The sequence below is a fragment of the Mastigoproctus giganteus genome, chromosome 6 (assembly GCF_048544385.1).
Source record: "Mastigoproctus giganteus isolate SK-2022 chromosome 6, ASM4854438v1, whole genome shotgun sequence".
NCBI lineage: Eukaryota > Metazoa > Arthropoda > Arachnida > Uropygi > Thelyphonidae > Mastigoproctus > Mastigoproctus giganteus.
The window spans coordinates 9,509,870-9,525,214 of record NC_143580.1 but is presented as its reverse complement, the minus strand read 5'-3'; the positions used below and the strand labels follow the sequence as shown (position 1 = coordinate 9,525,214).

Here is a 15,345-nt window from a genome sequence, read left to right as displayed (position 1 = left end):
AAAAATCCTAATATCCAAATTGAAAAGTTACTTCAGACAACGTTAAAGATTATGCTTATTTTAAATTCAGAAAATGGTGCTCTGCATGTTATTCCCTCGAAGTTAGTAAATTTTTAAGTGAAAAATTTCGTATCCAACAAGTGGAGTGGGGTATTTTTTTTTTTGTCTCTTTTTGGGACTATTTCGAAGAACATGTCTATTGCAAGAAACCTAGCATCGTAGAGCAGTGGTTTCTAAACTTTGGGCCACGGTATTTTACCATCTTTTGAGGTTATCAAAGGATAACCTCAGATGGGCCGCAGCATTAGGAAAACAAGCAACAACAAAAAACTCCATTGAATCACTCGTGATATCAGCCCCAAATATGGCATCTTTTAACTTCAAGTGTGACTCCAGTGACAAAAGCTCGGGAACCAACGCAGTACAGAACCTAAAAACAGTAATAATCTAAGAATTCGTAAAAAAAGGGAAAAAAAAAAAAAAAAAAAAACTGATCGTGTATTATGATCGGTTTGCAAAAACTACGAATACGACAATAAATTTTTTTTTTGGGGGGCGGGGGGTTATGACAGAAGCTTAGTTCTATTATATTTCTACATTTTTTTCAAAGAACTAAAAACAAAAGCCTACCCTAACTTTTGGCTCACCCTAAAACATTAAATGGACCGACAACACATTTCTACCTTGTCTTGCCCACGATCACATTGGGTTTTAGCAGGTGGCCGCTGGAACGGCGCGAGCCCCTTGAAGTTTCGGGTTTTATCGGAGCCTCTACAACTGAACGTAGATTATTCGAATTTATTCGTGACAAAGGTGGCTCGGATAATCGAATACAGTATTCCGATAACTGGATTAAGATTCACGTTTTGTGGCTAAGATTTTTTGAGGCAGTGTTTTCCAGTTTAAATGTTTCGTCAGCACTTTAAATAAAATCGGGATCAACTTCTCAATTTCAATAAATAAGGAGGCCATTTCAGCGATGAACTCCAGAATTTTAATTGTTAGCAGACAATTTCTCATCGTGTATTAAGCTTTCGTAATCCGTGTCGAGATTTAAATACGTAACCATACAGCTGTCCTAAAAGTCGCAATTGCCTCCTAACTCTTTAAAAAAAGGTAAAGTGCAGCCATTATCAACCCACTGCAGGATGGAAGCCTCCACAACAATTCATGCTGAGGAAAATGGACCATAATCTGCCACGCTGGTCCAGTGCGGGTTGGCAGATAGACCGTATTCAGCAGTCAGGGGCTTGAACCCCGGTCTACTCAAAGAGCGTGTGCTACTGCACTCCCGCTCCTGACTACTCTCACATAAAATGGGCCCTGAAATTCGCTCTCCAGATGACCTTTTTGCATAAACATTTGTATATTGCTGGTTCTACTTTGTCGTTGTTAGCCTTTTTCTGATAGAACCACCATCTCCACTTTCTAATACAGAAATGAACTGAAGAATTGACTCACTATTCTTTTAAATGTCAGAAATTGTGGCCACTCAGACACTATCTTTCGGCGATTTTTCAACAAATTAAATATTTCCACTTTGTCCGCCATTTACACTGATAGTAGTGTGTTTGCAATTCGAATAATCGGGATTTAGATAATCGGCGTTATGCTGTATTTTAATTGGGCATGATCTTAGCTGAAATTCTTCTCGAGCGAGCCCCTTGTTAATAAACTTGGACGCGCACACACCTCATTTTTATCCCCCGTTCCAAATCCTGGCTACGCTATTGGATGACAATATTGTCTACAGCAGTGTTGTCAACCTTATCGGCTGATCGGATGCCTTTTATATATTTGGAGGTAGCCAATAAAAATAAAAAATAAAATAATAATAAATAAGCAAACATGAAGCAAACAACAGCGGTGGACACTAAGCAGGAGATCAGGAATCCGTATTTTATTTATTTATTTTTTTTTAGTAAAAAAAAATTAAAATTAAATATTTTCTCTAGAATCATTGATATACAGTAATAGCACAGAGAACGCAACAAAAGATATACCAATTATCTTCTGCTGTATTGTTTGTCGTGTTTACTCCTTCTTGAATAATATGTTGTAGGTCCCAAAATTTGCCTTATCTTTCAACAAAGGTGTCCAAAATTGGTCCCAATTTCAATGTTCACTTTTCCACGTAGCCCTGCAGTGGTGGCACAGTCGCATACGTAATTTTAGCAAAAAATTCTAGGTGCGCAGAAGGGTAGGGCAGTTAATTTTCAAATTAGCAAAGATTATAATCGTAAGACAGTCAACAAACGCAATGAAATAATAAAAAGATAATAAATTAAGATTTAAACAACAAGAGGTGTGCGTGCTTGTGTGTGGTTTAAATTATTTCTACATCTGACCGGACTTGAATTGTAGTAATTTTTAGATAAATTTTTCCACATTTTATGACTTTCGTTCTTGTGTTCTGGTTGCATAGTTCTACTTGGACCAAGTGCATACTAAAACACCACAAATGCAAGTAGGCGTAATGATTTTTGCTTTCGACTTTAGGGCTTTACAATTGCAACATATTTAACTAAACCGTCATGCAGATCCTCGTCATGCTTGCTGTATTTTCAGTTTTGTAAACAAGAGGCGGATAACAGGGCTGAGCAATGAAAGGACTTTTGTGCCATCACTTTTAAAAGAGCTTTGTCTGGTGGCAATATTTAAATACTCCAGTCAACATCCAAGTCTATTTTCAAACACTGATAACTTCCGCGCATGTAGGCCAGCAACAGTTACCCACACTTTGGATTAAAAAAATAATAATAATAAAACAAAACAAAACTTTATATTAATGTAAAACAACCTGAACTTAAAACACACCACCGTACGAATATTTTAATATACTTAAAACTAATCACATGAATTTAAATATCTGAATGCGACATAAGCTTACTTATTTTAAGGAGCGCCACTGATGAACGGCCTTTTCAAGCAGAACTATTAATGATCTCAAGGGTATACGCAACTGATTTGAGCCCAACCAAAAAAACAAGGGTGGAGATTGCTGACGCCAATGTCTAGAAATTAGCGTCAGTAAGTTACAGGCAGAGCTGAGAAATTTTTAGAACGAAGTAATGACTTAAAGGCAGTGGTTCCTCAACCTTTTTGAGCCAAATGCATCCCCACCACTTACCAGAAATTATTTTATAACCCCTTTTATTGAAACATTTTTTCTGTAGTATGAACAATATTTAACTGAATATAAATTTAAGAATATGTTCAATGAATTTCTAAAGATTTTTCTGTTAATCTAAAAGCTATTCGATGTTCTGTTTCGCCTATTTCCACCAAAAACAAGAAATGTATGGATATCACAGATTTTAGAAGTTTATACCATAGCTATCAGTACAATTGTTGGTATACAACGAAATATATTTATAATACAGAATTTTCTGTATTATAAATACAGAAAATTCTATTTATACCGTCCTACATAGCCGAGTGATCAGGAGCGAGAGTGAAATTGCACACTTTCGCTGAGTAGACCGGGCTTCAAACTCCTGACTATGCTATTCCATTCCCTCAACATGGCTTGTTGTCAACAAGTCATGCTGACTTGTTGTGGAGGCCCTTCGCCGCAGAAATAATCTACCGTGCACGTTGATATTTTTGAAACTAGGTAAATAGGATTCTTCCATAGGCTCAACTCATGATGCTGCCGCGAAGTGTGCTTAGTCGGTTGCTATATTTCAAAATTCCTGTATAGATTAAATAAATTATACAAAATCTAACCCAGAGTACGTGAAGTTTAATACTTCTAAATATAGTTTTGCACCCGAGAAACAAAAATCCAGTAGTTATTTATAAACTGGGGAGGAGTTAAAAGTGATTCAAAGCAAAGTGAGGGGCTTAATTTACCATGAACCGTAGATTGCCATTCTATAAAACGATGGTGAGACCGCATTTGGAATATTATATTCAGACCTGGAAGACGCATCTAAAACCGTTTCCAGAAGTACCCTATTTTAGAGACAGATGTGCGGTCTACAAAGCTAAGCAACCAAGCATTTATAGAAGAACTAAAGTGAGGTGATGCCCAAGCGTGTGTAGCACAGTTGGTATAATCACCGTCCTCCCCATACTGAGTGGAAAAGACGTAAGTTCGAATCCCATCAGTGACGCTAGGAATTTTTATGGGCCTTTTTCACAACGTCGCTGAGTTAATCGGGCGAGGGCAGCATGGTTTTCCTCAAGAAAACTCGAGTTTTTCGTCCACCAATACAGAAAATCGACCACAGAATATACGCAATTTACAGACATAATATATACGGAGCCCCTTAGTATCAGGAAGCAGGATTTTAAGCTCGCGAGAACGATAAGTTTTCTGGAATTTTTTTTCCTTCCTTTTTAACATTAAATTGAGTTTTACAAATAGTTTAATTGGTCTTAGTCACGTTCGTTACCTTATTTTTAAATTTGGCTAGTGATTTTGTAAGTTAAGACTTATACGATAGCGGTATCGCTAACGTATCGATGTTTTGGCGCGAATATCGTAGCACGTAACGGTAATACAGTGCGATAGTAGGGTTTTAATTGTGATAAATTAAAACCTATAAGCTAGAAGGTTCTAATCACCTGTTGGGCATATATGTTTTTTGTGTTTAGCTAAGGAATTTTACTTTTTAGTAAGGATATAACTAATTTAACACAGCGATCGTAACGGTATAGCGTACCGTACATCTTGGACTTGATATCATAAGGTATAACGTAAAAAAAAAAAAAAAAAAAAAAGCTGATGTTACCAACAGCAATTCTAAATGGGAAGTAATCAAAGACGCTGCAATGTCTTTCATACTAACGAAGAAATCGTGTACAAGGCTTCAAGTGTTCAAAACCTAAATGGATTTCAGATGAACTACTGAGATACGTGGCAGAGAAGAAAAGTGCATGGGATGTATCAGGCGATACAGAAGCTATGATACGTATAAATTAGTCTGTAATCAGGTCAAAAGGGTTAGACAAGCTAAGGCAGAATATGAGAATCTCTGGCAAAGAAAAACAGCAAAGACTTCTATGCCTATATTAAGGTAGAAAGAATGGGTTGAATCACATTGGGCCACGTGACGTCAATGGGTTAACTGTTGACGACCTGCTCAGGTTTCTGACAAATTGAATAGATATTTTGCATCTACCTTCACACATGAGGAATTGTTTAGGGAAGGAGATAATCAAACTAACGAGGAGCTAAATGACTGTGATAACCGAAAGGAAAGTGGTAGAGAAATTGTAGAAGAGGGACATAAAAGGCACCAGGGATGGATGAAATCTATCCAGTTATATTAAGGAAGACGGCAAAGGAGGTAACCGAGCCCTTTGCAATAATTATGAGTGCATCCTTGGATTCAGGAGGGGTCCCTATGGACTGGAGATGTGCAAATGTATCCCCAATTCATAAAGGGGGATCAAAAGGTGATACGAGTAATTACAGACCTGTTAGCTTCACGTCTGTTCCACAGAAAATAATGGAATCACTGGTTAAGGAAGCAATGCAGGACGACCTGGACAATCACGCAATTATACTGCAATCAAAGCATGGATTTATTAATGGGCGGTCTTGTCGAACCAATCTGATAGGTTACTATGATGCAGTTACGAAGGAACTGGATGAAAAAAATAATTTTGACATCGTATACTTGAATTTCAGGAAAGCTTTTGATACTGTTGCACATTTTTTTTTTTTTTTTTTTTGTTAGCGCATCGGCTTCTGTGGCCATAATGCACCTCCCAATGTTTTTGCATTTTTACTCTGATCCAAGTCCAAGGCGGGATTCGAACCCGCGACCTTTTGGTTGCCAGGCAGGCACTTTACCCACCTGGCTAGCCCGGTCGGCACTGTTGCAGATAAAAGACTGCCGTGCAAACTGGAACAATGTGGCATTAAGGGCAAGTTACTGCTATGGATAAAAGGATGGTTAAGTGAAAGAAGACAGAGTGGTTATCAATAGGCACTACTCTTCGTGGACTAATGTTATTAGTGGAGTGTTCCCCAAGGTTCAGTGCTGGGTCCATTGTTGTTTTCAGTATTTATAAATGATAATAATGAAGGTACATCAGCCTTAATGTCCAAGTCAGATGATACAAAGGTTGAAAATGTGGTTAATGACAGTCAACAACGTGAGCTACTGCAACAAGATCTATGAAAATTAGGTAGACTGCGCTGAAATTGACAAATGCAAGGTACTTGCATTTGTCAATTTCAGTATGGGTAGCAGTAACCCAGAGTAACTCATCAACTTTGTGGTACTACACTCAAAGTAGTGGAGAATGAAAAAGACCCGGTGTAACTGAGCAGTCAGACATGAAATTCTCTGAGCAGTGCAAACATGATGCCAGAATAGTTCAGGAGAATAGCTCATAGTCAATGATATAAAGAAACTTTGCTACATCATTTTGTCATTAGAATATTACCGGTTTTTTTGGTTTTTTTTTGAGAAAGTATATTTTGTAGCGTGCTAAATCATTTCGGTTAAAAAAAAAAAGTTCAGACTACACATATATAACTGAAACTGAGTTTTCAGTTTTATTATACTTAAAGCTCAATTTAAAGTAAATTTTTACAAAACGGAGATCATTATTGAAAAGTGTGAGAAGACTGGAAACCATTCCAAAAGAAATGTTCCTGGCATACTCTAATAAGATGATTTACAGTTGCAAACTAATCTGGAGGGATTGCCAATTCTATTTATGTTACTGAATAAATCTCAGAGCGTTCTGGCATGACCTCGTATATAAATTGTCGGAATGAACATTTTCTTCAAATTTGCAGTGGGTTTATCATATCCAAGAGAAAAACATGCTTTTTCAGTTGTTTACCAAACTTTCCAATCATGGTAAAGTCAGCCCGTGTTGTTCATTTTATGTAAATGCTTTATGCAATTATGCATTAGTACACCTCATTAATCATTGATATCCAAAGCAAGATGTCCTTTGACCATTTTCAGAGAAAACTGAAGCAAATTAATTCCTCTTAATCCCTGAGTTTTCCTGTTTTCGCTTAGTATCAGCACAACATTAACAATTCTATTCAGTCTGACTGAATTCCTGAATGATCTGACAACTCCTTTGAGAAGATTATTAAATTCTAATTTCAAGCATGTGTTGTGCTGGTTTGGAATTTCGATTTTTCAAATTTCGTTTCTAAGCTGTTATCCGAAGCAGCAAAGTTTCCACGGGGCCTTGTTCCATAAGTACTGTATAGTATAAACCCAAAATTACAGTTCTCCATGCACTGTACCTATTATCTTCAACACGTCCGTCCGCATGTAATAACTCATCTCCTAGTGAATGGATTTTCATGCAATTTTATATTTGGGCCTTATAAAAAGATTTGTTGAACCATTCAAAATTTCATTAAAATTAATGAAATTTTGAATGGTTCAGACGTTAATGAAAAAGCTTATTACAAAATTATATATATAAATAAAATTCTGTACCAGGTACACATAATGTGTCCTGCCGCTGCCTATGTCAAATCTTTAAGACCAGGAACAACCGATAAGAGATCCGGCAATATCTCGACTCCCAGTGGATAGATGATCAATTCCTCTTGATTAATATAAAATTTTATGAAACTTTATAATCGGTCTTCTAAAACAATCATTCTGATGGGCATGTTCGTTGCCATGCACTGGTTGCAGGAGTGAATGTGCAATGCAGCGGTTGCGCATAAACGAAATATTCACGGTTCGTGCATCAACTCATTGCTTTTTTTTTAAATATAAATCATGCATTATTACTATTTGCTAACGCGCCTGAAATGTAGTGCACTAGGTCCATTAACTTGTTTTCATTGAAATAAGACGAAAGACTATTTTTCGCAAGTGACTTCAAATTATCCTTATTTTTCATACAATAAAATCTACATCACTGTAATAAGCGACCAGTTTATATATCTAACCTCTCCAAGCACTCAATTACTTGTTTCTTTCTGCCTTTCCAAAAATAAATAATAATCTGCTGATACAAGGCCTCCATAGCCGAGTGGTCATTAGCAGGAGTGCAGTAGCACACAATCTTTAAGTAGACCAGGGTTCAAGCCTCTGACTGCTATACATGATCGAGCTGCCAACCCGCACTGGACCAGCGTGGCAGATTATGGCCCATTCCCTCAACGTGAATCCCTGAGGAGGCTTCCATCCTGCAGTGGGTTGGTAATGGCTGCAGTTTACTTCTGATATAATATAAGAATTTGCCATTTAATCACAAATGTAGTAGTTAGCTGATCGTTAAATCTAATCCTGCTAGATAAGTGCAAATGCTGTTGTTGTTTGGTTTTTAGAAGCATTAGCAACTAAGGCCATATTGCTCCGGGATATGCGGTGGTCATTCCCTGACCTTTCCACATCCTCCGTATTTGGTGGTGACAGGCTCGAACCCCGGTCTAATCAAGAAGCGTGTGCTACGCACTGTTGCTCCTTCCCACCTGGCTACGGAGGCGCCCTAAGTGCAAATGCACTATGTTTAATGTTACCTTTCGTCAAAACGTAGAAAAAAAGAGAAAACGTAGAAAAATTCTGCAACGAAAAACTGTCATGCGAAAAGTGTTACGAAAATTTATTCCAGTTTAATTTATCTTCTACTGGACCAAATTTAATGAAATTTTGCACGGAGCTTCAACTCAACTCTATACTAGAGGAAAAACTTTCAAACATCTGAAAACTGCAGTAGTTTTTCTAGGATAGTGGAAAATATGATCAAGGAAATTTTCTCACGTGATAAATGGGATAATGTGGACGTATAGCATATCGTTGAAAAGCTAAGGAATTTAGAAACAGAAATATTTTAAGATACAAAAAAAAAAACACTTTCGGAAATTCGAAAACGCATTTAATTTCAAGTCACCTGGTGTTTTCAGGTTGAATGTAATTATTTTCTTTACAATTAAACTGAGGCTGGAAAAGAGTTCTGCACATATATGAAAACATTCAACTTGGACATGTCATCAGATCTTTCGATAAATACTACATGTAATGGAACAACTATAGATGGTGTATTTAGTCGTGAACTCAATGTTAAGATTATATATCCTACTTTAGTCAATAACAGACAATACTTTCAGTAACATATATGTAATTATTATTAATAAAATAAAAACGTTTTTAACGTAAAACATGTTAAATATGCAGCGGCAGGACACATTATGTACCTGGTACAGAATTTTATTTTATTTATATATATAATTTTGTAATAAGCTTTTTCATTAACGTTGCATTTATTAATGTTATCACAAACTGCTAATTATAGTCTGCAAACCAATTATCTAAATTGAATTCTATTAATTGAATAGAGTATATTTATGGTTTTATTTTTATTATTAAACTATATATTCTTAAATATGATATTTGCTTGGAATATTTTTGTTTTATAGCACAAACTACAAAAATTTGTGAAATGTGGCATATGCATCGTCACACAAACAGCAGACGATTCTCATTATTAACCTCTAAAACAGTACCACCTACCGACGTTTTCTGCAGCAGTTTAGAAAAATACTATTTCTCTCGACCATAAAATAGAACCATTCTTCTTAAGAACAAAATACACAAAAAAAAAAAAAAAAAAAACTTACAAGATTGCTGAAAGGTGGAGGAGAGGCTGCCAATCTCTCAGTACTGTAAGTGCGTTCGGCATGAACTGGACAAAATCCAGCTATAGGAATGGGTTTGTTCAGAAACACTTGAGTCATGACACGGTGATGATATTAACCCGTTACTTGGTTGCTACTAAAAAACGAAGTGCACAAGGTTTCTGAAGTAATAAACGGCACTCAATGACGCCAAGCTTCGGGAATGGCCATCTACTTAATAAAATTACTGCACTCGCACGTACTTCCGAAACGCACCAAGGAGCCAATCAAGGGAGACAAGCGGGGTATGAAATATATATACCTATGTTGTAATAGTTGTTTACCTGCAGCTGCGTCTTCCGTCTTTTGCAGCATACCCAGCCAAGCGGGTGTATGGGAATCGTATGAACAATTCATAAACCAAGGTCAACGTAGGCAAATCGTGGATGATCTGGTTAAAACAAGACCTCTCGTAATTGACGCTTGAAACTATGTATAAAAGTACTATACGTGGGTGTATAATCACAAGTACATGTACTCGTTATGAATTCATTCGCGTTAGTTAACGCGATGGCACGTTGACGGGTTAAGAACTACACAGACTTTCGCTAATGAACGAAATTATCGAAGAAATTGGCAGCACTTTCAGAATCTAAAGTAGCAGTCAACTGCGCTAGTCTGGCACAAATAAGGCGTGCTAGGAATTTTTAAACCAAGTCCTTGAGTATTTAAAAAAAAAAAAAAATCAGCGTCGAGAGAACTTACTTTCTAAAAGCTAAACTGTCGTTTACTTTCATGTTGCCGACTACACAAAGATCGCACTTGACTATATCTTGCATTTTGAAAAGGTTGAATAACAAGCTTTCGAAAATGCAAGACTTTTTTATTTATTTTTTTTAAACCTTTTCATATAGGAAAATTGCGTCTGCTTAGAATTTAACTCTATAAGCAACTGATTAATTTGGTTATTAAAATTTAAAAATATACACGATTTTCTGTACCTGCATCGGGATACTTCAGAAGACAGAACTTTAGATGTAAAAGCAGAAAGTCCTTTTAGCATCCTAAGAGGAAATTCAGACTGTTCTGTTTACTGTTATTTCTTTTCACAATTACATAAAAACAGTTACAGACAAACAGAAATTTACAATTCCAGAAAGAAAGTGAAATGAATACGGTGACTCACTCTGGTAACGGTAACTCGAGGAAGACGAAGACCCCATGGACATAGAAGGCATGTGGTAGGAGGAAAAGAGTTCGCCATTCTCTCAACTCATGTTAATAATCCAGGTGACCTGCCATTTCCTGAACCTCTGAATGCTTCCTATCTTGATGTGCCAACAGGAAGCCGATACCAATGTGTAGTTCGCAGTGGATATTGCTTACACAATGGTACTTCCAAAGGATGTCCATCGAACCGAAAAGTGAATTACTCGTCGACCAGAAATACGTAATACAGGTACAGTATAATGCCAGCCAATATTTCAAAAAATCCCTTTCAGCAAAAAAAAAAAAAAAAAAAACCACCAACGCCATCTTTAGGCAAATCAAATAAATGAACAAAGGAGTCAAAATGATAATTTATTGATGTGTAAAGATAAACAGGCGTGAGCTCAACAATATGGAGGGAAAAGAGGGGACTAATGTGAGGGAAACATTCTCGTTCTTTATATCTATCCTAGTCTGGGGGAGGAAAAATTGTTCGTGAAAAGGACTCGGTCTCTCGATCAGAACAGACTTTTCAATAAGGTGACCCACTTTCATAAAAAAAAATGATAATAAATAAATAAATATGAAATACTCCCCATAAGAGAAATATTTTGCTATTCATTTAAACATGGAGAGGGCGACCAGAGCTATGTTCTGTATTTTTAGGCAAATCAAATAAATGAACAAAGGAGTAAACAGGCGTGAGCTCAACAATATAGAGGGAAGGACTAATGTGAGGGAAACATTCTCGTTCTTTATATCTATCCTTGTCTGGGGGAGAAAAAATTGTTCGTGAAAAGGACTCGGTCTCTCGATCAGAACAGACTTTTCAATAAGGTGACCCACTTTCATAAAAAAAAATGATAATAAATAAATAAATATGAAATACTCCCCATAAGAGAAATATTTTGCTATTCATTTAAATATGGAGAGGGCGACCAGAGCTATGTTCTGTATTTTTATGGTATACCTTGTCCTATAATAAAATAAGAAGGGAGTTCGGTATATTTTACTCCTTAATAAAAATTTAACAGATTTGGTGGCTGGGATGGGGAATTATAGGTGTGCTCTGAATGGTAATGGGTCCCTAGCCATCGGTAACCATGCCCACAAAAAAAAAAAAAAACCTCTAAGTAAAATTACTACTAGGTAAAGGCTATAACTCCTAATACTATAAAAATAAGTGATAAACTTAGATATATTTCGAGCCTATCAAATATATTTGGTTAAAGTGCAGTGATGTGCTACAAGAATTTTTTTTTTTTTCATTGGATCCAACAGCAATTTTTGATGATGTATTACACGAACCAAATCCTGTTCACAATTTTTTTTCTGTACTCTTATAACCAGAATTTCCATTAATGATACTATTTCACAATGAAAACTTTCTACTGCTGTTCTCTGGGGTTAAAGTCAGAAATATTCAGCTCCGAGAGTGAATTTAATTATTTGATAAATAAAAAATATATATAAAAAAATCACCTTGAATTAAATATAATATAGTTTGGATTGTCTAACTATTCATACGAATCGTTCAAGCATATGAGATGGCGTTGCTATGGATCTGAAACCCTGGAATAGACAAAGAACTATTTTCGAATTACAAGAAGAAGACGTCAACGTCTTTCAACATTCATAATCATTTTATTTTTAGAGCAGAAGAGGGCAAGACAAAACAGACATATAATAAAATGGATGTATTAAGTAATCAAATGCATCTGATCTGTCAAATTTACAACAGGGGATTGCAACCGACCAAATTGTCAAGCAGCTGTCACAGCGAGACAAGTGTTTCTCAGGCTTCATATTCTGGTGACCTCTTTTCTGCGTCTCCAGGGATATTCTTCGAGATCCACCGGTTAAGATGAGACAGACTAACGCAGTAAAGACAAAATAATATTTTAAATGTTTTTTTTTTTTTTTTCAAGCAGATTTCAGTGTGTCCACCTTTGATGAACACTCAAACTGTACGCGAGAACTGTTTCCACAACATAGTATGAATAACAAATAGCTGACTTTCATTCATGAATGCGCTTTCATCCGAAGCACACATATACAGATGCTAAATATGTGCCCTAAATCAATAAATAAATAAATAAATAAAAAAAAAGAATAACTGAATATTTAATGGTCAAAACACGGGTGAAAACTAACCCATGGCAACAGCACTGACTCTGAAGGAAAAACAAAGACGGCGCGACATTAAAAGCAGTCTTACGAAATGAAATATATTGCAAAACTGTCAAATAAACACAATAAAAACTGCCTAAGCAGGTTAACATGTTATCGCAAGAGCTACAGAAACCAGTTTCCGTTAAGTAAAAGTGTTCAGAAACTGCCAAGGAATTAGTTGTTTGTACACCCAAATAGATCACTTGGAATGGCATACAAATCACTTTGTACACTGACCTAAAATCTCTTAAATTGAAAATAGTTTTATCACAAAGTGATGCCAAATACAGATAAACTGTGAAAAACCTCATTCCACCCTTTTCTTCTTAATTAATTACATATTGTGCATGTTCTACGTAGTTTCACGCACTACAGACGTCGCTCAAATTAAAAGCAGTTTGTGTCAAAGTAGACAATACATTGAGGCATGGATTTACTGGGGCACTATGCACAAATGTAGAACTCAAACTGAAATGCAACGGCATGGAAATTCGCAAAAAAAAAAAAAAAAAAAACAGAACTAAAAGTGACCACAGTTTTATATTGTGAAATAATTTTAATAACAATTACAGAGGGGCATCCATAATTGGGACCTCAGTCCGAATCCGGAATATTTCCGATTCCTTCCAAGCTCGTAATATCGTTACATTTCAAAAGTATTCTTAGATATTATTGAAGTTTACTTAAACCTTTTCTGCTGTTTTAATGATTACTCTTAAAGCAATTTATCAAGATAACAACATTCTATTCTGGCACTATATCGGATAACAATGTCAAAAATTATATTTAAAACAATTCTTGTTATCAAAAAAATAAAAAATTAAATAAATAAATAATAAATTCTTGTTATCAAAAAAATAAAAAATTAAATAAATAAATAATAAATTCTTGTTATAAAAAAAATTAATAAATAATAATTTCGCAAGCTACCTTAGCGAATATTTTGTCACAATTTACGATCCCCCTAGCGGCGAAACCTTAAAGTGAAACTTTAAAAGCATTCCCTTAACAGCTGCATATTTCGCATAATTTCAAGATAAATTTTTATATATAAAAATGCAGTAAACAGTCGTTTCATGACCACGCTATCTTGTTGCTATTTTCCAGAAGAGAAGTCTAAAATAAAAGCAAAACAGTCAAGAAGAAATTTATGAAAAAAAACTAAATTAAAATAAAAAATATACATATATTTGCACTTTCCCAGACTTTAATGAGGCATATTCGCGTGCGCCATAATTTATTCTTTATGCAGAGATTAATGATTCAGAACTTCCGCACTGCTCAGCAAATATTAATGTATCATTTTGATGCAACAAACAAAAGTCGTTAATACTTCTGGCTATTAAATTATTCAAATGGTAACCCATATGAAAAGATAACCATTTAACAGATTACATCAAAGTGCTGCTAAGGTAAAAAAATAAAATAAAATAAGCACTTGCAACTTCGTCCCAGTCCTTCAAACCTAGCTGTTATAAATGGAATGTTTCCAGCAAAATACTAGGTTGATACCAGGGTAATTTAGGGTCGACCTCTAAATGTAGAAGAGTACAAGACAATACTGTACACTGTCCAGTCAAAACATTATGACCATCTCGTGTTTTAGCAATCGACCGTTGTTGCCAGCTTAGTAGAACGCGTGTCGCGGTAAGACTAAGTATGTGACGGACTTCGAAAAACGGCTGGATTCGAATACCGGTTGAAGAGTAGCAGTATCACAGAAACAGAATCTTGTGAGTTGTTTGCTGAGTGCTGTAGTGGGCAGCCGTCGTCGAGCCAACAGTGTACGCCCACGCCTCGTCGATGGTCGTGATGAATAGGTAGTCCTGCATTATGAGAGCCGATACACAGAAAATAGTGGAACGGTTGACAGCAGACTTTGACTTTAACCAAGGGCAACCAGGCGTTTGTAAGACCACGATCCCATGAGCCCTCTAACGTATTAGCCCAGGAGTAGATGTCAAATAAAAGGATCCATGCTTATGGTCAACTGCCACTGCCAACGATGCATAACGTTTGCATCTGAAGGCCGTAATTGGGTCAATGACGATTGAAAAAAACAAACAAAAAACAAAAATGCCTTTTCCGATGAATCACATTTCCTGCTATGCTGTGTGGACGGTAGATGGAGGGTACGGCGACAAACTGCGGAGAGGATCATTCCGATATCCCTTTCCAACAAACACAGGCAGGTGGCAGCAGCATTTTGGTATGACAGATGTTTTCCTGGAAATTTCTTGGAACCCTCATATCCCTACACCACTCCGAATGCTAAAAACTATCTATTCATCGTGGATGATTAGGTACACCCCCTTCGTAGTAACTCTCTTCCCAGGATTTATCCCAGAAAGATAATGCACCCTGTCACGTTTCTGGTATCGTTCGATTGTTATTGTATTAGG

At 36.2% G+C, this 15,345-nt stretch overlaps 1 protein-coding gene across 1 annotated transcript in view; it reads right to left on the bottom strand.

Annotated features, from left to right (window-relative positions):
* The window catches only part of LOC150083890 (WD repeat-containing protein 47-like), a 131,138-nt gene that overhangs the window by 37,672 nt on the left and 78,121 nt on the right, over positions 1-15,345 (bottom strand). Inside the window, exon 4 of the mRNA XM_090375535.1 lies at positions 9,566-9,697. Coding sequence (XP_090231661.1) covers positions 9,566-9,697 — 132 coding nt within the window. The remainder of the gene's footprint in view (positions 1-9,565; positions 9,698-15,345) is intronic.